The sequence below is a fragment of the Diorhabda sublineata genome, chromosome 1, assembly GCF_026230105.1.
Source record: "Diorhabda sublineata isolate icDioSubl1.1 chromosome 1, icDioSubl1.1, whole genome shotgun sequence".
Classification (NCBI taxonomy): Eukaryota; Metazoa; Arthropoda; class Insecta; order Coleoptera; family Chrysomelidae; genus Diorhabda; species Diorhabda sublineata.
Window position 1 is genome coordinate 7,840,753 of NC_079474.1, and position 24,331 is coordinate 7,865,083.

General features: G+C 30.5%; 2 protein-coding genes across 2 annotated transcripts; both read left to right on the forward strand.

Moving 5' to 3' along the window:
* The first annotated feature begins 422 nt into the window (after positions 1-422).
* Positions 423-20,398, forward strand: LOC130452446 (myogenesis-regulating glycosidase-like). Its single transcript, XM_056791729.1, has 12 exons — positions 423-729; positions 831-1,059; positions 6,097-6,322; positions 8,233-8,320; positions 8,841-8,995; positions 12,703-12,859; positions 14,701-14,888; positions 15,073-15,188; positions 16,106-16,225; positions 17,265-17,403; positions 18,274-18,436; positions 20,184-20,398. The coding sequence occupies exons 1-12, from the start codon at positions 603-605 to the stop codon at positions 20,372-20,374; spliced, it is 1,899 nt and encodes a 632-aa protein (XP_056647707.1). The 5' UTR covers positions 423-602; the 3' UTR covers positions 20,375-20,398.
* Positions 20,399-21,874: 1,476 nt separating this feature from the next.
* On the forward strand, positions 21,875-23,088 carry LOC130452447 (GATA zinc finger domain-containing protein 14-like). Its single transcript, XM_056791730.1, has 2 exons — positions 21,875-22,165; positions 22,378-23,088. The coding sequence occupies exons 1-2, from the start codon at positions 21,981-21,983 to the stop codon at positions 23,027-23,029; spliced, it is 837 nt and encodes a 278-aa protein (XP_056647708.1). The 5' UTR covers positions 21,875-21,980; the 3' UTR covers positions 23,030-23,088.
* Positions 23,089-24,331: the final 1,243 nt, after the last annotated feature.

The following is a 24,331-nucleotide window of genomic DNA, read 5'->3' on the forward strand; positions in this document are numbered from 1 at the left end:
TAGATAAGAAGTTCCTTATTTCAATAAATATATATCCTGATTACTATACTATTTCACTATCCCTCTCTGAATTATAATTTGATAAAGGAAACAAATGCGGTACTCGAGCCCGCAGTGCTCTTTCTCATTCGACTTTCTAAAGCGCGCCTGCCGCTTGGTTAATTCTATATTTACTCTAGAAAAAGAATGATTAGAAGTAATCGATAGTTTTAAGTGATAATTTCAATTCAGATGACAAAAATATTTGATATTTCGTAGTTCAAGGGGTACTATATTTTTATTTAATTTGAGTTAAAAAAATTGAAATTTAATTTCACTCATTTTTTTATTACTGATATCATAGGAGGAGTTCCTGAATTTCATTGCATCAATTTAGGATTAGTCAAAAAATGTCCTTAAATTGTTCATTCAATATCAAAAACATATATTCTGATAGTAAAGTGAAAACATGATTATTAGAAGTATGTTTGATTATGAATTTTATCAGAGTGGTAAATTATCTACTCCGTGAGTGTTTTCAAAGATAGACCTTTAGATTTTTTTGAGAGGCATTTATTTTTCATATAAGAGGCATTCAATTTTTATACAATCTATTCGTCAGAATGCATATATCAAGGAAAATCATTTCTTACAGTATTGTTATTATTTTATTGTGTTTTAAAGAAAGTGACTGTGACATTGCTTTAGATCCAACAGAAAATGGATTAAGCATATCAATACATAATGATGGTAAATATTATGACACTCATAAACTAAAATTTATTATAAATGGACGAGAAAAATTCATTGATAATAGCATCATAAGTAACATAAACTTTCCTATTCTTCAGCTGGTCAAGTAACGTTGGAAGGACTTCTCGGAGTAGGAATTGATTTTGGTAATGTAAATTGTCAAATGGAATTTAGAGACTGTCAAGTTGATGATACCCTATCATTCAAAGTTACTGATATTGACGGGGGTCACCGAATTACTTGGCTGGCAGAAGACGTATCGCATCAGTTGGTTGATAAATACAACCTGGACATGGGTGGAACTTATTGGTTTGGAGGACCGCAGAGGTATTATTTTTGTATCACTTGTTTTAAAATGTTTAGTAGCGCTTCTCCCGCTCAATAATACTCATGACAATAATTTTCAAGTTATGAATAGAACAACTAAAGAAAAAGTAGCTCAAAATATTCTGTTTGTGGTACCAGTGTGCATGCACACAAAATGTTTTTGTCACAATCGGCTAGTAGACACTAACAGTGAATATGACGATAAGGGAATCGAAAAATTCTGAAAGGTTGTGATGATATTATACTAAGATTGTATTATCAACGTTAAAATATGGAACCTAAAGCGTTGAATGATTCCTAGAGTTGTTCACATGTTACTCAAAGAAATACATACTTTAAACAGTATTTATACAGTTCCATGAAGATGTTCATGGCCTAGTATTGGTATTTTTCACTATTTCTGGAACCCAAAGACCATGGTTCACGTGAGAGTTTGGCTAACTCAACATTGCGATGAATACCTCCTCAAGAATATTAGATTTGTTATGAATTAGACCTAATCAGATATCTATGCATTGACTGATTACCAAATAATAGCACTTTGAATATAGCCATTATTTTTGAAAATAAAAAAAAATATATTTTCTATATATGTCATCTTATTTCTCAAGTAATTTTTAATAATTTCCAATCTACTGTAACTTCTTTCCTTTGAAGTCACAGAGACAGATAGAGTTAAGGAAATTCAAAGTCAAAATCAACATTCTGAAATTCACCAGTTAAGGAAATTCCTTAGATGGGTATTGAGGTTGGGAACCAAATAAGCTGGGATAGCTTCAATAAACTTAGAGCGTTCAAAAAAAACTATACACTCCGTAACAGCTTCTAATCCTCTACACGGCCTAGATTCGCACATGTGTATTGTTTTGCGCGTACATTCGAAGTTCAGCTCCCAAGCATACTCTAAGGGTGCCCGACTCAATGGATAAAGAGAAATTCGACTTATAGGGCGATCCAGATTTGACCAGAAACTTGGACAGTTTAGAGCATAAAAAATATTTATAAAACCTACTCCATAGGTAGACGTGCCACATGAACATCAAATTCACCTTCAGAACGTCAATTTATCGGGACTCCTTTCTTTGGAGAAGTGTAAGCTCGTAGAATCAGCTACCAAGGCGCGCCTCAACCGAACATTACAACCTACATGAGTTTAAGATCAATATCTAAAAGCATATGTTTCATATACTGGTGAAGTTGGAGAAAAAAAAACCAATGGCGCACCTCCTTAACTTTGCTGAAATAATTATGAAATAGCCGATGTCAATATCCCTGATAAGCTAAAAAGCCGCCGACTTCTGCCGCCTCTGCTACGAATTTTCGTAGCTGCTATCAAATAAAGACAAAATGGATCACGATGCACCATACTTTATATTTCTAGAACTTTGCTCTCGTAAAAAGGGACTGGTATTTTGATTTTTTGGTTTGGTTGAATGTTTTGTTGAATGCTAAAATTGCTTGGACCGTTCGCGTGAGGTGAAAGCGCTTGAAATTTGCAAGGATTAGCCCTAGGAACAATTAATCTTTCTAGAAGAACTTGAAAAATTTAATTTGTAAGCAATTAAGCACGATACAAAGTTTGTAAGCCGTGTAGCTCTCTCAAAATAAACTGTATTAGATGAATTTTTCCAGAATTTTTCAAATAACCTCTTCTGACTTTTGTTTCTTATTATGGTGATATAGAATAAGCCATGTAGTTATTGAAATTGATAAATCCTACTCTATTCTAATATTAATAATAAAGTACAGTAACTTAATTAATAAGTCATTCAAGAAATCAATTCAACTTTTCAAAATAGTTGTTCCAAAAGAAATATGTTTTATTAAACGATGAGAAAAAGGGTAACTTTTTAGGAGATAAACAAAATAGATATTCCTAATACCTTTGCTTTTCGTTCATACAAGGTAATCAATCAATAAACCAATGTTGGAATAGAAAAGGCTGGCGCCGCCGTTCAGTACAATTGGAAATAAATGTATTGATAGAAATGGAAATTATTGTAACTGCTAAAGCTCGGAAATCTTTTAAATTCCGATGGAATCTTCGAATGTAAAATACAATCCAAAGATATGCCGGAATACTTCGATTTGTTTTTTAAACCAATACCAACTTACTAATTTCAAATGCAACCCCTTGTATATTATTTCTTTCTTGCCTTTGTGTCCAATAATTTTCCCCAACACGCCCGGTTATTTCAATTCCAAAGTACTAGTATTTCATTATCTTTTGTAATTATTTGACTTTTTAGTTCTAATGTGCATGTAATGGGCCCTTTTGAAGTTGTCATGCATATTGTTCTTTAAGTCGGGATAGTCATATTATAACCTTTTCCTGTGAGATTGAAGGTATTTAATAATCGTCATTTTCGGCACATATCTTAGTGTCAACAGCAAAGCACAGGATTTTGATTTCTCTGTCACCCATTCCTCAGCGCCTTTGCTTATCCATTATTATGTTGAATAACATGGGACTAAGTGTGTCTCCTTTACTCATACCGATATTGACTGGTATGGGTTTTATTTGTTTACCGTTAATGTGAACATGAACTTGATTATCTGAGTATATGTTTTCGATGGTTTGGATTTTATTTATAGGTTTGTTGCTGTTATACAATAGGTGGATAACATACGGTCAATGGCTTTTGTGGTGTCAAGGAAGCCTAGGCATGTTGGTTTGTTATATTCTATTGATTTTTCAACTAGTGGTCGTAGGATACATACTAAATCTACGTAGGAGCTGCTGTTCGTCTTCTATTGTTTTGATCCAGTAAATTTTGTTGGTAATTATTGTTGTAACAAGTCCTACTAATCGAAATCGCACACCAGATAGATTGTTGTAGAGTTTCTATTTTGCTTATGCCGCTAGCTGTAATATGTTTTTATGAAAATCTGGATTTCAGAACTAACATGAATTGAAATGCCGATAATAAATATATAGTTGCTGTGGCAATGTTAATCATGTTTAGTATTATTTCGATGTATTATGATTACTTTGAAAATCTAGATACGCGGTGGAGTGTCAAGCAAAGTTCAAGTAACGGAACTGGCGACCAGCAACATGTGTAATATTAGACGAAACATTTGGAGACCCCTCATAACTCAAAAACTATTTAACATAAACATGCCAAATCTGGCTCATATATTGAGACTTGTGAGATACATATGTGCTTCAAATTTCATAAACCTCGCTCAAACAGTTATTTAGATTTTAACGTCCAGAAATCGTCATTTTTATCACTTACTGATCTATAGATAAAAAATCTAACTCAGTTCCAGATGACCAAGGAAGAAACGAGCACAAGTTTTGTATTGATGTGCGGGTTTTTCTCTGTATTTGATATATTATGTACAAAAAGTAATGATATCAATAATATAAATGTGAAATGAGAACCAAGTTCAATATTATGATATATATGCCTTGGTTGTTGACTTCTTATTACTTTTTTGATGTTATAAATAAAAATTCCACTGTTTTTGAAATGAATAAATGCTTTCTCTTATATAACCAAACCAAAAAAATCAAATATAGGAGAGATTGTATTTGGGAAAACTGCGATTGAAACTAGCGTGGATTTGTTTAAGCTTTTTCGACAACCACGAGGCTCACAGACCCAGCTTTGTGTTTAATCTACAACTAATTGAATTGAATACAAATTAAATTCTGCAAATTTTAGTCGTGAAATTAATTTTCAGATTCAATTTCGATTCTAAAAGGTCTAAGACTTCCCAACTTTTGTAAAACCTGATTCAAAGTGTTGTATATCGAGTAATTAATTAATTTATAGAGCTTTGGTTTCACTTAACTTGTGAAATCAATCAGGAGAAATCTACTTTTGATAAACAAATATAAAACAGATAGAGCCGTATTGAGTTAACAAATGAGTCCTTCGAATAAAAGTATGTTCATTGCGCGCGGATATTTGTCTTAGTAGGAAGGAACCTAACCTTAAGTTGAATTACTGTAGCGTCATTTTCGTGTTACGAATCTATTTAGGTGTTAGTTTTGGTGAAGATACCCAAGAGATGTTCTAACAAAAGAAATGACTATTATATTATAATTTTTGGGTGATCTGAAGTCGGTAAGGTCACATTTTAAAGGTAAAAAACGGTTTATCTCGAATGCTGGCAAAACTATAGGTCCTATGGAAAAAAGTTGGAAAGCTAAGCTGTAGGTAATGAAAAGATTATAGTTTTCATAAACACACATTTTTCATATAACCTTGAAATTTATGTGAAAAATTGGAATAACTAAGTTTTTGGTTTTTTACTTTTACAAAAAACATTTTTATTCACGACATTACTTTTCTAAGTCCCAAACACACTGTAATTCATTTGATTTCAAATATTTATTCTTTCACTTTATTTTGACTCAATATCGAAAAATTCTCTCGTTAAAATATCAGCAAAAAAAGTGTGAAAATTTCATTTTATCATTAAGTAAAAAACAAAAGCTTAGTTTTTGGGTTTCTGACATAAATTTTGAGGTTATGAGAGAAAAATGTAGATCCAAAAGTTGTAGATCTTTCTATTAATTACAACATTCTCACTCCACTTTTTTTCATAGGCCGGAAATCGAAATAAAGTGTGTCTTACCCTTAAAAACTCACCCCCTTTTCCTTCCCAGCCTCAGATCTTCCGTAAAGTATTTTCCCCCCTCTTTTATTATATTATCCTTTTCCATTGGATTTCATCCTACTATTAGTTTTTTGGTTTTAAAAATTATCAACCCTGGTCTATTATCCGTAGAATTAAAATACTTTTATTGGAAGAATAAAGTCCAAAAATATTGTGGTTTTGGCCATAATTGTTTGAGACTTGCAAACTTGGTCAAATATATATTATGTTTTTTGAATTTAGCGATGCTTCTGCCACTTTTGACCAATAAAAAAAGTTCATTTCGTACATCTCTTGTGATTACCATAATCTGATATTAAAATTATACAATTATACTAAAATTCAAAGTTTCTAAGTAGCTCTCGAACCTGTTATATTTTTTTCTGGCGTCTATAAATATCAACTATTATATCTTTTTGACAGGTACTTGCAAAATCCTCTTGAAAAATTGGTACTTGATGGTAATGATCCGTACGTTATAAAGAAAGCAGATAATTTTGCTGTTGCTGAAAGATATTGGTTAAATAGTAAAGGTACTTTTATTTTTATTGATGACAGAGTACCATTGTTCATTGATCAGAATACCAGAGAAAACGGGTCTTTTTTCTTGATTGCCAAATCAGAGAATCCTTATATCAATAGAAATCGGGTGAGTATTTAAAATTTCTAGTGGAGAAAATTCTAAAATTTATGCAAACAAGGATGAGAAAGAATTTTGGTTTTTGATATGGGATAATTCCAAAGGTTCGTGAATGATACTTGTGTATAAATTACGATGAAACACCGAAATTTGAAGAATATCAACATCACATAGTTGCTTGATGTATATCCGAAATATTGGTTAAATACCCTTATTTCTGACTTACACCGATAAATGTCGACATTCAAAATACACTTAATGTGAATGTTGAACATATCCGAAATTTATATTCCCTGCTCTGTCATTCAATTGCGATAAATTTTTCAATAATAAAAGTTAAAAACTTAATTGTACAGTACGATCTAGATGATTTTTTTACAACAACACAAACTATCTGAATTGTACAAGAGCGCTTGCTTTTACAACTGCATTTATTTGTGAAGTGCTCTTCTTTTTGCATTGACAGCATATCATGTGCAGCCCCGCCCGCACCTTCTGGAATTAGCTACAGCTGCTTCTCTCAGCGAGGTTTTTTGAGAATAAATTTCATCTTTGAAAAAAAAACATTTCACTACAAATCACAAACTGTTTACGTGTGTAAAGCTGTTTGGGGGTATGTAATAGTCTTGGCAAATTGAACAAACGGTAAAAAGGGTAAAACTTCTCACCATTTATTTGAATCGTTGTCGTTCATCCATGTAGTTAGCATATTCTGTATATCTTTTAAGCTGAGCTTTGTGTTTGACTGTGACGAAGCTTTCCATGAACCATCTTAATATCTTTCCACCATATTTGGGATATGAATTATTAACTGGATTATTTACGATTATCTGATTGCAATATTGCTGGGTCACCAAATATTCAAAATATTGGATTCTATTTCTTGCACCGTCTTATTTATCAAAGTTTGTAGCTGGTGTTGATGTTGATACACTATTATGAACTTATATTCGCCATTTCTGTTCGACTGTAAATCATAAGATCAACTTGACATCTTGAGTTTAACTAAGATCTGTTCATTGGTTTCATAACAAAACATTTCTTATATACATTGTATTTCATTTGACACATACGTGTTCTTCCTCTGTGGCCTAGTCTGGTATGAGTTTCATATAGGATGCTGAACAATTATACATTGGTAACATAATACTGTATATTCGCTTCTACTGACTTGAATGGTACAATTAACTTCTCTACATCATTAAGTTTTCAACATGAGAGACATCAAAGCGTTTTAATCCTCCGTAACCCAATGGTCTGTTGCCTTTAACAGAAACCACTACAGAAAGTATTTTAGTATACTTTTATTAAGACAAATAAAAACAATTGCCTTCGCGTTTACCCACAATTATTGCATGCAATGTTTCAAGAAAAAAAGATCATGATTCACTGCATTGTCAATTCTGTATAAATCAGAGTATCGGAAAAAGTTAAGAAACCGTTGGGAGCACCATCAAACCTTGCATAAAACTGACAAAGCTGACTTACTCCAAGTAGAACAAAGGATTTGGTAGGAAGCAAACAGTGGTCTCTTTGTGGGTTGGAATGTACTAGAATTTGAGGAAGTATTCGATCTTTTACTGACTTATGTGAACCTTGTTGACATTCACTGGTGAAACTCGACATTATCCAGTTTCTTTCACGGTAGCGTATACACCAATTCAATAATTTTGTTCTATTTACATTGTCAGGGTCAAAAAGTTGAACCTAGAAACATGGAGTCATCAATTGTTATGTCTACAAAATGCCAAGTTACTGTTAAAAAAAATGTCATACCTACGACTTTAGAAAAATAACAACAATTTTTTCGTAAATCTATTGTTATGAGGATTTATTTTACCTTTTTCATTTAATTAATTATAATATCCGTTATATTTGTATTTCTAATTTATAATTGAACTTATATTATTCTTCCGCAGACGATTTTGCAATATGATATTATAACTATGGTTGATTCTAAACAAGCGCATCTTTATGCTGTAAACAATTACCTCGGGAAACCAACAGGTGAATATTATTGTTTATTCTTTTGTTTTCATTTGAAATCAAACATACACTTTCAGCTCGAACACAAAACACCTAAATTGTCTTGGAAACCATTGCACGATTTATGTAGTTTTTTGTTTGTATATAATTCAAGTATAATTAATTTTGTGATGTTTCGTTTCCGTCAAAATATTATTAAATTCATAATTTTGAATAAATCACCCTGTATTATCATTTTTTTTGTTCAGAAATCCTTGAAAAATGTTGAATATCCACTCACTAAGACTTCGTATTGGGAGCCTCCAGGAGGCGTCTCACGATAGTTTGGAGCGGGAATTCAAATTTTCACTTCTTTTATTTTTTTATTGTTCTAAAATATTATCACAGCCAGATGTTCTTTGAGTGGAATACTTGGTCTCAAATAACTATGTATCTTGCTTTTTGACCTTATTACTTATATTTAGTCGGTATCATCTTGTACAAAAACATTAGTAGAAATTCATTTTGTTTACTACTAAATTTGAGACTTTTTATTTTGTAGGGTATCCGAGTGAGAGAATGATCCGAAAACCTATTTGGACTACTTGGCCGAAATACAAACAGAGCGTTGATCAAGAAAAAGTTGAAGAATTCGTTAAAGAAATCATTGAACATGAATTTTTAGGTGGTCAGATAGAAATTGACGAAAAATGGGAGGTAATTTTTCATCTAAACATTATACTAAAAATAAATTCACGTGATTACGAGATATTCATTAAAAACTGAGTTAAAGTGGTGTAAGCTTCCTTTCCTTCACTATATTTGACGTTCTGAAACCGTTGATGATATTTATCTAATTCTAATTATCACCTTGATGGCGTCTCAAAACTTTTATAACAGAATATTATCTCAATAAATCATTAGAAATGAGCTTTACATTCTCGAAAATATAGAAAAATTTTGATTCAGAAGTGAATGTTTTCTCCTCGGAAAAAATCCGTTTGTCTAGTTTTTATGAATAAAAATCAAAATCGTTTTTCATATTCATTCTTTGTGAGATAAATCATCTCACAGTTAGTTATAAAACTCAGTCAATAGTTCCATGTGAAAATATTTGGTTCTTTTTGGTCCTTTCTATGACACTGTGTTGTACATCCTCTTCCATATGTGTTTTGCCAGCGAAGAGATATTTGTGTATGATTTCAGTGAGGTTAGTAATTGTGTAAAAACCAAATGTAAGATCAACACCATATTCATCTTCAATTTTTTATTTATGAGATTGAGGCTTTTACGAAGCGATTTTTTGAGAAACCAAACTCGCCATCGCCTTTCTATACCCCATAACTAAGATCAATTGGTATTTCTATTTATAATGAAATATAAAATAAGTCTAATTTTTTAACGATGCCAATAGTAACGGATAATCATACTTTTCTCAATTTTTATAAAACTCACAATAAGTATGGTTGAAAATTGATAGTCGGCATATTGGATCATAAATCTTCATAACCAACTGTTTTCCTTGTCCCAATCCAAATTGAATTTCACATTCAAATGTTGAAAATATATACTTTGTAGACGTAGTACAAGTTTCAATATTGAATGGAATTTAAAAATCTACCACGATGATGATTAGAAACTTTATATGTTTTATTTATTTCGTTAAAATGCTGATAATCTACTATTGATTATATGAAAGAATCGAAATAAATATAAAATTAGAAACTTAGGTGAAAAACATCTGTTCAATTGGAGTGCATCAATTTTTAATATTTTATAGAGTATTCATATCTTAACACCGTAATAAATTAAAAATGATATTGACGTAAATAGATATGACAATGTACGTACTATTTATTTGTTTTATTAAAGCTTTGATGACTGGTTTATATCGATCATAAATGTGATTCTTCAAATAATGTTTATATAAAGATCGTTCTGAATTATGACCCAATATTATTACAGAACTTAGACGTTCTATTTAAACCAAAAGCAAATTTATTGCACCAACAGGAAAACATGTTTCTTATCGGGGTTAATGTACCAAAAGTTTTATCATTACTACTGCTAAGAATTTTTATTTTAGGATCTAGTTGGTTATAATCGAATAAAAATGTTTTTGATAAGACATTGATAACCACTTGATTGTTCACCTAGTTTATAAAGGGGAAGAAGACTGCTTTCTAGTCAAAAACTGTTTGATCGTTTGATTTGTAGATAAGATTTTGTAAATAACTACCAAAACAAACACACAAATAAAATAAAATCCAAACATATACATAGTATACATACGAAAAATACTATAAATAACGATGTTACTTTTTAAAATGTACATTCTTGAAATTCTAGATGTAATATACTTTCTATATCACATTGTACACACAAAAGACAACCACACTCTTGAAGAAAAAATTGCTGAAATCATAAACAAAGAGTTGGGAGGTAGTGAATAATGGTAAAACATTAGAAAGATTAACAGGCAATGGATAAGAACAAGAGCGCAATAAGAGAGAACAAAAAATATAAAGAGGAAAATACAAGAAATTTTACCAAAAGCATGAAATAGAAATCAAAGAATAAAGCAAAAGGTATATTAAAGGACAATACAAGGGGAAGGGAAGAGATAGAAATTGAAGAGATAAGAGAAAACAGAAAAACAGGGCACTGTAGTAACAGGGAATGTGGAAACCATAACAGGTGAAGGAGAAGAGCTGATAAAAGAAGTAATATTATTAGTTATTACATATGGACCAACTGAAGTTGATAAAACAGTAGTAAAAGTCAAATTCTTTGATTACCTACAAGAATATAAATAGTAAATATGATATAATAATAATAATAATAGGTGAGTTGAACGGCCAAAAAAGAGAATAAAGATATCGAATGACGTATGGGAAGACAAGGAGAGAAGACAAAAAATAAAAAACGGTGAAATAATAATGAACTTAAGCAATTAAAATGAAATTATAATTACATATACACACTTCCAACACTAAGAGCTTCATAAAATAATAAGAGAATTCAAAATTAGACGATAGAAATCCATAATAGACTTCTTTCCAGTGGGAAAAAGTATTTAAAGAAAAATCTAGGATGTAAGGATGTCGAGGTCAGAAAATCTTATTCCCATCCTCACAACCTACTGGAGACGAGAATGGAATTGAAATAACAGACAGAAAGGAACAAGTATTGACTGAAAAATTAAATGGTATGCATTAAAAAAACTGCAGAAAAGCGAGATACCAAGAAATGATGAAATAAAAAATTAAATATATCGGAAGAGATGACACAGTGGAAGAAATTTGGACAAAATTTAGAAATACGATAATAAATGCAGCAGAAAAAATATGTAGAACGACAAGAATAGTGAGCACTCAACAGAACCAATTGGTGGTTGGAGACCTTAAGCCATGCAATTGAAGAGAAAAACAAAAATATAGATAATACCTAACAACCAAAGCACAATCAGACTATGAAAAGTATAAAAAAAGACATAAGCTGAAAGATTAGTTGGAGAAGAAAAACAGCAGTCAAAGCTTACTATTTAAACTCCTCTAATTTCTTTTCATGACCTGACTATCTATAAAACTGGAAACCACACTCAGTCTGATTTCAATCAACGCCTGGTGGCCGGATATGTTTCTTGAAGTCGACATAGACATCATTATATCCGTATTATGATTATGAATCAGTGGATTGTATTCTGGAATAAAGCTCACACTTTGTTCACTCCCATAACAAAGAACCGAATATTTTTATTCCTGAGGAATAGGGATGGTACAAGAGAAAATGTAATTCTTCTTTACGATTCTGTCCATCCGTAATTTTAATTTAATGGTGTACAGATATTGTTGTTCTACATATATTTTGGATGTCCTTCCATATAACAATTATAAATTATAAGAAGATATAGTGAATCCATGAGTTCAATTTGCTACGCTATATTAAACAATAGTTTGATGAGTATGTGTTCAATATAGCCTTAATAAACTTTTTTATAATAGATACTCGTGAGTATAGAGCGTATAATATAAATGAATTCGGGTAAAAATTGAATGTGTTGGACACAATATTACCAAAAATTGATCAAAAACAGATCATTTTCAGCCTATAATATAATAAGTTCTATTATATTCATGATAATTTTCTTCAGAATGTTGCCTTATGACGAACGGTTTCCTAAGCATCTACAACGATCTATGAAGGATCTATGGGGGTCGTATGACATTTTTTTTTATGCTTCACTTCATCTACTAACTTCCCATTTTTGTTTTTATTCTAGAATTTCGACTTCAAGCAATCTGATAGGCCTCATATAATTTTTTGTCAATTACTATCGGAATTATGGGAAACGTTTTGTTATGTTTTCTCAATTCTAATATATTCAAAAATTATATATTTATGATACATTTTTACATTTTTAGGTATGTTTTGGATCTCATGTATTCGATACTGTCAAGTTTCCAGATGCCCCAGGTTTAATAGCTTCTATCAAGGATCGAGGATTCCAGACAGCTTTATGGAATAGTCCGTTTGTCAACAACGATTGTCAAAATTATTCAACAGAAGGACTAGAAAATGGTAAGAATCGCTTTAGAACTTCATAACCCACAAAAAGTATTGTGATAACAGTAAACCATACTTAAATCTGCGACGACTATTGAGATATCGCTATGAAAGATTCATTATAATGGAAAATATGTAGTTTTTACTTGTATTAATCATCAACGCAGGTGGGATATACCCATCACTTTTGCAGACAGGGATGGAGAAAGTCTAGGAGTGAGAAAATGGAGAAAATATTCGATCTCCTTCCCGAACCATTTGTTCACCATCTTTATTACTCAAAACGGTCAAGAAACCAGTGGAAAACTACATAATTATGAATTATCTGAAAAATACATCATTTAGAAACAATCAGTACTTTAAAGGGCGAGACGATCAATGAATATTTCTTTGTAAACTATAACCCGTGTTCAGGTAGATAACGTATCAGCTGATTACGAATTGTAACCCAGAACGAAAACAGTTTCTGAACGTTGCATTCAATTTTCGGTGGACAATTCAGGTTTAAATTATAATCTACAAGAAATTTTGATTCTTATTTGGTTGGTGTAGTGGTAGTTTAAACAGTATGAATATCACCAAAGGTTCCATAAATTTATTTTCACCATTATATTCATTTAAAGTGTTCCTTTTCAGTGTTAAATGTCGTTATTATTTCTCCTCCGTCCACTTAATTACTTTGTCTGGCCTATATCTTGATCATACTTGGCTAGATCTTGTTTTTGTACCTATCAATAACATTGCCTCATAAAGTTTCATGATTTCATAATTCAGTACGTTCTCACCATTGGATTAACGTTCCTGTGTATCTATGGAGCTAAGCTTATTGTGTTAAAAAACAAAAAATGAATGAAAGTCAAACAACTCTCCTCGTTTAGCGGTAATAGCCAAGCATTTCACACATTCACACACCCGAAAAGTCGCCACGGGATTCAAAGTAATAACGCAACATGACATTATTGTGATAAACAGTTTTCGTATCCCGATCCTACAGAAATACGTGGAAGTGAATTGAAAAAAATTGGAAAACACAAGGTAAAAATTCAAATAAATGCAGCAGAGACAATAGTAGAGCAAACTTGTTTGTTGAAAATGAGTGTGATGATATGCAATGTGATTTAACAAGAAACGAATAATAAATCAACAAAGAATTAAAATTTGAATCCAAAGAAAAAAGAAAAAATGAGAAGGCTGAGAAGATTATTTTCAGTAAAGTAATAACAAGGAGTAAAGTGGAAATGTGATAAAAAATAATGAAAACTAATAAGGTGTAAGGTTAAATTGAGCGACGATGACGAGGTAAATTTAAATGACACTGATAACAATAAAAGAAAATAAGTTATCAAGAAGAAAGAACCAAAAATTAGTGCTTGGAATATAAGTTTTATATATTTTGATATCTATCAAATCAAGCTTCATATACTAGACTATTCAGTTAGTAATCAGTTATTTTCTACATTCACAGCCACTCCTATTGCATCAAGAGTTGTAAAAACTTCAAATGTGGTATTTTTGTTTATATATTAGAATTTGAAATAATTATCTTTCAATCACATTCAATTGTTGTGTCCTATTTATAGAATCGAAAACTTGACAATTTAGCTTTAAAAACATATGCATATATCCTAAAACGTAGGCATATTCAAGTATATTCAAAGATATTCAAAGATATAGTATGTTTTATTTATAGATACTTTTTCTGAATTTGTGCGTATGTAATATACTCTTATTGAATTTTTATAGAGAATTAAACCCTGTTCAACTTTCCCGACATTCAAAATCGTCTTACTGGCATATTCATATTCATTCTGGATGAATTTAACAACATTGTATATAATTTCGCTATCCCTTTTCAGGTTATTTCGTTAAAGATCCAGATGGAAATACTCGAGCCATCTGGTGGGAAAGTGACGATGCTCATCAAGTGGATTTCACAAATCCACAGGCGGCTGAATGGTTTGCAAGTAAAATTAGAGCTTTAGTTGAGGAAACGGGCTTAGATGGTTTTAAATTTGATGCCGGAGAAACGGATTACGCTATACCTGTGAGCTATTAAAATTAAATAACTATTACATAAAAAAATAATGAACACTGCTTCACAGATTTTTTTTCATAAATAGTTAATCAATGGATTTTTCCTTCAAATATAATTTTTTATCATCAAAGAGTAGAAAATCTGTGTAATTTGAATTTTGAGTTTTACAATTGAATTGATTTTTTATTATCAGCCACACCAGTTCGATCACATCGATGATCAAGAGCTAGTTCCAAATATTTTTACTCAGAAGTATGTGGAAACTTGTGTACCTTTTGGAGGTTCAATCGAAGTTAGATCTGCATGGAGGTAAGTTATCATTCACGACTGTGAATTTTGATTAATGTGTATTGGTAACTGATTGGGGTGCTATAATTTCATGCTGGTATATATGTACAAGAGAATTCATTCATTGGTCATCTAGTGTCCTAGGTTTCTTAATCTCAATACTTTTGATTATTTTTATTTAGGTGCTTAGAAGCAAAATGTGTAGAAGTAAGGAAACAAATATTGAGACGGTTTACAAAGCACTAATGTACTAAAGACATAAATTTGGATTTATTTCACTACAAGTAATTAAAAATGTTCCAAATGAATCAACATTATCTTCATGATTTTGTCATATAGTCTATGAATAAGAGTATGAGCATTTGTTTAACTGATTGATACTTCTCTGCCCTTTAAAAATTTGTGCTACTGACGACTGTTCGTCAGAGGTTTCTTTGTATGTACACCATTTATATTCTTAGAAAATTCATGCTATTCACCTCTAACTAATTCCAATATAACACAAACATTCTGATGGTTCTAAGAGCAGTTTGTCGATATTGATATCGTTTTTCAACATTCCTTTTCTACCTATATTTTCTATTTTATTCCCAGTACTTTGCAAAACGGAAGACAGGTAAAGATATTTTCCTTTCATTACTTCTATTTGTTATTTGCTTAATGTAAAATTTCAATCACTTTCTTAAACTATATAGAACTGAGTTTTAAAATAATTGTTTTTCTCAATCTAGATTGATAAAATTTCTAGTATTAGTTTCTGTAATTATCAATAATATAAATAATTCCGCTCTTCTTTAAAATATAATTTGACATTTTCATAGAGAGAGGTATTTGATCAATAAATAAAGACGATAATATATCAGCATAAAATATTTAAAGTGTCTAAAAATTGAGAAAAAGAACCTTAGAAGCATAATGATGGTAATTGAATTTTTCAGGACTCAAAAACACCCAGTATTCATTAGGATGATAGATAAAGATTCTGTATGGGGAGTTGACGATGGATTATACACTCTAGTGACAACTTTAATTCAAATGAACATGGTTGGTTATACCCTGTGAGTATAAATAATTCATACCTGTGTAAAACTCTTGTTTTACGAATATTTCCTATATAATTTGACAAAGGTATAACGACGTGGATTAGAGGAGAAATCTAAATATGTGATGAAGCATATAAAATGTAGATAACGGAATAATTTTTAGATAGGAAGCTGTGGTTGCTTACATTGCATTTTTGCTTTACTTTAACAATTAATAAAAGAAATCATCATTATCATCATCATATATATTCAAGTGTTTATGATATTGACTCATCGTTCGTTAACGCATTTTTATTTTTTTATCATATTTATGATCTTTTGGTCTATTTTCTAAATATTGAGAGGTCGGTCCTATGTAGGCAGCGTCATAATTAATACAAGGCACTTGATATATGATATTACATCTTCTGTTTTTAGGTGTTTTAGTTTTCAATTTATTAAAATATTTGGATAACGTATCATGATCTTTATGACTTATACTAATATATTTATTAAAATAATTTGATAGAAGTTGAGAAAATCCTTGTACATATGGTAAGGAAAAAATGATAAACAACATATCCAAGAAAACAAGATGAACAGACACTACAATCAAATAAAAAATAGAACAGATACGAAACATCAAAACATAAAACATTTGATATCTTAATGTTCTATTTTATGAGCGGTTTCTTATTGGGAACGTAGCAATGAGAAACCAAAGTGATATTTTCCGAGCTTTCGCACTTTTGTATTCATCTTCTGGGACTGAAATTATGGTCAAACACAATATAAGAAATTTTATATTTTTTATAAATATTTAAATATATTTAAGTTAGTCCACTTTGGGGTTTCATTACCACGTTCCCAATAAGAAACCGCGCTTATAAATATATATATATATATATATATATATATATATATATTTGATTATTATATATATATATATATATATATATATATATATATATATATATATATATATTTGATTATTATATATATATATATATATATATATATATATATATATATATATATATATATATATTTGATTATTTGATTTCATTATATGTAGAGTACTTCCTGATATGGTTGGTGGTAACGGATATAGACAGCAGCCGAATGCGGAATTGATAGTTAGGTGGACACAAGCCAATGCATTCATGCCATCGATTCAATTAGGTTTCTTACCATGGGACTACCCAAGTGATGAGGTAATAAGTTTTATTATATCTTATGGCTTATTTTGAAATAGTCTAAAAAATGGTCTGCAATATGATACAATATCTACATATGATTGAATTGTGATTATTTTCTCAAATGTATACAGAGTGAGTGAGAGCTCGAATCATTTATACCGCGAGATCTCGAGGATTTGTATAGTTTCTGATATACTTATAGTTCATTAAAGGTCTGATATCGGCAATTTTCCGTTTTTTCGACATAATTGGTTCTGCGTGACGACTTGTCCTCTTATCTCGTTTTCTACTTCTCCATAACTGATTATGCCATGGTAATTGAATTTCATTCTCTGTCGTACTATGTAATCTTTTAATTATAACTTCACTCTAACGGATTCTTTTGATATTTTCATGCATAATGTTTTTCAGTAGAAATAGTCATATTATGCTGGATTTCTGTAGGATTCGAGGTATTTAATAATCTTCAAAAGCTTCATTTTCGACACATATCAGCACAGGATTCCAATTTCTCTTGTAACTATCCTAAAAAAGTTCATAAGTTAGTCTCAGGACTACATGTGGTGAATAACCCTGTATAGTTTATTTTCTCCCTTATAAATTGAGCTTGATAATTATTAACAAAAGTTTCAGTATGTGTGATTATGCTACAATATTCATAGTGAGTAATATTATTTGTTGTTTATTCTCAACGTTTTGTGGGCATTCTAAAACTTGTTATAGATTGAATGAAATCCTCATTTCATTGAAATTTTGACCACAACAGTTTACAAACATTAAATAAATATGATCAATTTGAGTTCAGTGGAATACCAGTACAGATATTGTGGATATACTGACTTCATAATTTTCTGAAAATTATTTTATTTGTTTATTTAATTTCAGTTTGACACAGTGGAAATTGTTAGAAAATTTGTTAATTTGCATGAAGAATATTCCGATGATATAATCAAAGCAATGAAGGACTGTATTGAAAATGGAAATCCAGTGAACCCTCCAATATGGTGGATCGATCCCACTGATAGTTATGCATTCTCAATCGCGGACGGTAAATGTTTTTTTACAATTTTTTAGCCACTAGAAATCTGGATTATCAATCTTTCCTACCATAAAACATTCGAATACGTCAAAATTTGAAAACTATTTAGGACTGTACGTCTTTGGATGGTCTAATATTATCTAAGTCAGATGTATGTCAGTGCTGCAGCTACATAATATTTTTATGAATGAAAATAGTATCACTGTTTAATTAATCCACTTAGAGTGATATTGACCGATCGTTATACTTATTAAAAATAATCAGTTTCTCTCACTTATAGTAATCTTGAATGAATACACAGTTTATTAGATATATCTATCCCTATTGACAGAAGAAACAAGGCGTACAATAATCTTCTGATTAATAACACATGTTGGTTGGTTGGTTGAGAAGAGATAACATTTGTCTAGTATCATCTGGGTAAAGTTGTTCTTGTCTTGGCAGTTATGGTTTTTATGAGTGCCAAAAGCCATATATAATTTGCTACAGAAAAAGTCTCACAGTTTGCGAAAAAGAAATATCGATTAAGCTACAAACTCAACCCTATGAAGGGTAGAGTTAAAGAGAACCATCTCTGTGCTACAGAAAGTGTCCATCTAATCCTTTACGTTGCTACTATAGCATGAGTAAATTTTAAATAAGGTAACATAAGTAATCTGTCGGTTTTAATTCAATGCCCAAAGATTTTTTAAAAATTTCTAATTTTGCCGGAGTCTGTAAATTAATAAAAAAAGATATATATTTTTTGTATAAATTTCAATTGTATGAATTTGTGAATATATAATTAAAAAATATATTTGAAATTAAACGTGTTACATACTGTAGGTCTAAAGAAAGATAATGACTTCGGCATACTACTTGAGTTACTTTTCATTTTATGTCCTCTCGGACAACTTTTCACTGAACAAATTTTTCCCGTTATGATTCTATTGTCTATTAAAGTTTTGTGATAACTGTTACTTTATAATTACTTGTGAAAATTCTTACAAATTCACAATAATTTATTAACTTTCAGCGTTATAAGCTTTTCTAGGTTATATTTACAAAATTATTTTGGACTACGTGAAGAGCTTGGAATTTCTATATCAATATTTAATTAACGACTCTAGTCATTTGAAATATTAAATTTTCTAACACCGCATACTTCATCTATCTCAAATAATATGATATCTCGTCCGACAGGAGCTCTACTTTGGTAAAATTTTGAATTATAATTTACCGTCTACAAGCGGACAATTTTTAAGCTTTTATATTGTGCTTTTGTGATCAATCGTCAAGTAAGCTTCCTCAGAAGAAAAATGAATTTGTTAAGGGAGGTAAAAAAAAAGGAACTCGAACTGCATGAAGTGTTATTGATAATTTTGTTTTGAATTAATGACAAAATTTTGATATAAATATAAAAGTGGGTGAGTGTGGTGAGAGTACACATCCTAATTCTTTGAAAATGAACTAGAAAAAGTACCTCCACATGTACCACTTAATATAACACTTGTTAAATTCAATGAAAGCAATAAAAATAGCCCTTATTTTGAAAATATACCTGTCAGAACTAACAAGCCGTAGAAAACAGAAAGTCTTGACAGCGAACGCTCAACATGTTCCCGATCATTACCGTTACCGATAGGTAGCAGTAGCGTTATTATAAATTTTAATATTACGTAATAAAATCTCACTTTTAACACTTACGCATTACATAAACTAACAGTATCTACAGTGTTTAAAGGATGATTACAATATAATTATTATTGGTTTTCAGAATTTCTTCTTGGTGAAAATATTTTGGTAGCTCCAATTTTGGAAGAAGCTGCTAAACAAAGGTCTGTTTACTTACCGAAAGGAAAATGGAGGGATGCGAACAACAACGATATTATTTATACGGGTCCTTTGAACATTACAAATTACATAGCTGATATTGATATTCTCCCGTATTTTATTAAGCTTGAATAGAATATATCAATATTTAATTATTAATTGTTATTTCATTCACCTTTTCTTACTCTGAATGTGAAGAATAGTTGCATTATGTTGAGTGGAACAGAATATAACACTAACATGTCGGAAGTTTCAAAAGTATCTTGATCAATAAAGAAAAAAATCTTAGTATCCGAGAAGATATCCTTAAGGTGAAGCTACAGTTGATTAGAACTAGATAAGAAATAAAAATAGAAACTATCTCTTAGAAACAACTGCCAGCCAATGAATACTGACTCCAAAAAAAGCATTTTCTGTTTGAAATTGGCCCATTTATTGTTTTCTGATGTTAGTTTGAATTCATTAATTTCCTTCCCCAAGAAGGGATGCAATTCAACTCCAGATTATGAACACATATCGGTACAAAATAACTTTTAAACGTCAATTTTTATCTTCCTTCAAAAAAATTATTGGAAAAAAAACTAATTTTGTAACAGGAGAGACCTAAAATCGAGAACATTGTTTCTAACGAAAAATTGAGCTCGCTTCACCCACTATTGCGTGAAGAAACACACTTTACCATCACCATTGAATCAACAAACTTTTGTATTTTGATAAAATTTTGGTTACTAAAACAATATTGTATGCAATTTGTGTATAAAGGCTTTTTTCGACTCATGTGATAGACGATATTCGCATTCGTCGACAAAAAGGCTACTTTACTCACTTATTACATAATCGGAAATAACTATTTATTGTGTCTTTTTCCAGTAGTGTTCAGAATAGCAAGCCCTTTGATTTTTATTCATTATGTCTATATATACGTTGTTTTGAACTAGTGCTGCTCTACATTTATTTAATCAGATATCTAATCACTTCATAATAAATTATGAGTAGTAAAATCATGTACAGGGTGATCTAATCTTACGACAAATTTCGGTATATGGGTTATTTTGGAAGATTTTAGAAAATTATATTGAGACAAATATTAATGTCAACAAGGTCCATATTTTATTACCTCGGAATATAGAGAATGTTGTATAACTTCGTTACAAACAAAACAAAAAATTGTTCAAGTAAGTATCCCTCTATATTACACCTACTTTGGATTGCTTATATTTCTTGAAACTTTTGGCGTTATACAGATTCCCTTAAGAAATATAGACACGTTTATGTAAAAATCGTAGATAAATGAACCCTTTCTAGCTTACTGTACGTATTCATATTCAATTACATTCTGTTTTGTATATAGGGTGGACGGAAACTTAATTCTCTCATTTACTCCCTTCTTCCAAATGACGCCTCATATTTTTATAGCACAAATATTATTTATTTATGTTACTTGAATTTTTTTAACAGTTTCTAGGTTTCGAGATAATTTCAAAATTTGCATCTCAAAACCATTTTTTTCCTAAAATAACTCATATCTTGAAGTTTGTCGTAAGATTGGTACACCCTGTATAGTATGATTTAGTTCTGTATATTCCATTTCTAACAGTTTAAATGTTTGCCTCCATTGATCTTTGACACTTTGATAATAAATGCGACCTATTAATCAGTAAGGTTGAAAAATTCAAGATTTCATGAATCAGATTATCATAGTTTTATTCTTTGAAGTTGTGTATAATTGAGAGCCAAAAAAATGAAGGCCCATATTATATTGGCATTATACATGCTTTATATATTTGACGTAAGCTCTGCTGACAGTGGAGACGATATTAAAGCAAGAGTTGATGCTTTGAATAAAAGAAATCAACAAGGGCTTCCCAATCAAGTAGGAACCCAACGAAATCAACAAGGGCTCCCTAATCAAATAGGGACTCATCAGTAAGTATGATTTTAATTTCATGTGATCCAATAGTTTTCTGGAGTACCACATCAATCGTATCAAATAATATACAGTTACTCGATAAATGTAATTTTTTTTATCAATTTTTATTTTTTGAGATATTTTAGAGGGATAGTGCATAGAGTTAGGAAAATTTGACAACGTATTTTTTTAATTTTCTTCTCCATTGATATACTTAATTTTTTCATAGTAATGGAGTGAAGACATCACTAAACAATACTGAGAACCGATACCCCAACTCAAATGGGAGCTACGGAAACCAAAGCAATCGTCCATTGTATCCAAACATTCAAAGCCAAAACTCACCAAATAATCCAAATGTAGGAAGCTACGGTAATAGACAACCCAATCAATTAGGTACACAAGGAAATGTTCCAAATCCTAACAATTTCGGTATTCCTTATCAAAACAATAATGGGTTGCCAAGTCAAAATAATTTTGGCATACCTAATCAATTACCTAATTCTGGAAATCAAGGTCAATATACAGGAAATCAAGGTTATCCTAATCAAGGTAATATGGGATACCCAAATTGGGCTAATCCAGGACTAGGAAATCAAAATACAAAAAGTCCCAATAGTCTTGGTTACACTAATCAAGGATATGGACAACAAGGTTATGTAAATCCAGGAAATCAAGGTTATCCAAATGCTGGAAATCAACTATACCCCAATGTAGGGAATCAAGGATATCCGATAACTGGAAATCAAGGATATTCTGCCTCTGGAAATCAAGGATATTCTGCCACTGGAAATCAAGGATATCCGATGACTGGAAGTCAAGGATATCCTGCCACTGGAAATCAAGGAAATGTTGGAGGTTATAAAACTCATCATTATTGATAAGTGTTACCATTGAAATGTTTGTTTATACTAATTATTAATAAAACTATTATATCTAATATATATATATATATATATATATATATATATATATATATATATATATATTTATACGTATTTATCATTAATTTAGGCATGAATTCCATTGAGAACGACACCTTTTTTCGAGACTATCTGTTCTAAACTAAAATGAAGGTCAATACAGAATGATAGATTTCAATAGACCTGGAGATAGAATTCCATCTCAAGTGAATATCTATTAATAACTGAGTTCAATTTTATACTGTTAAGATCTTTTTATATACATTTCGTGATGATTTGTTTTGATTTTAGGTCCCTCTCCATAGAAACTCAGTTTGACATTTCGATTTACCATCGGTCGTTAACAAATTAGAACTTGACATTGACAATTTGCGTAATTATATTATTTAATATATTATCTATATCATGAGTATCGAAATAAATATAAAAACAAAATGGAAATATTCTAAGAAGAAAAATCAAGTTTCCCTTTGTTTTTTAAAATCCAAAAATATGTAACAGCCAATAAATACATTTCACCTTATCATTTAGGTCTTCCATATAATTAATAGCTTCCTCGTTCCTATGTATGGGAACCATTTCTAAAAATTCTTTTTTCCGTGTATTAGATTCCGTTCCAAGAATTTCCGAATTGCGTTCCAAGAATTCTCGAATCTTTATAATTATAATAATGTTTATTTGATATTCCACTGTTCTTTAATGGAATTTTATTTGCTTTATCCTATTGATGGCCTTTTCATCTATTTTCTAAATATTGACATGTCTGCCCCATGTAGATAGCGTCACAATCGTTTGATATATATATATTATATATATATTTATTGAGTTGTTGGGAAAGTTCTTATACATATGGTATAATAATTATATTAATGGCTGGCTACATATTTTTGAAATTGGAAAATTAAGAAAAAATGATTATTCTTTTTTTAAAATCGATTTCCATTTTGTTTTTAATTTATTTTGATATTCATAATTTGATCAATATAACTACGCAAATTGTCATTGTCAAGGCATATTTTGATAAAGACCGAAGCAGGTCGAAACATCAAATTTTCACCCATTTCTTTTAAACTTTACTTATGAAAAGACACCTAAAATCAGGTCAAATCATTACGAAACAACCAAGTATTTATGGAAGGTGGACGTTAATTACGGAAATGTCCACTTTGTTTCGAGCTGGTACAGTCATTTCTTAACCAAAAAGGGACAAAAAAATTGAAGAGGTGATTAGGTGAATATTTAGGATTTTGATTAAAATGG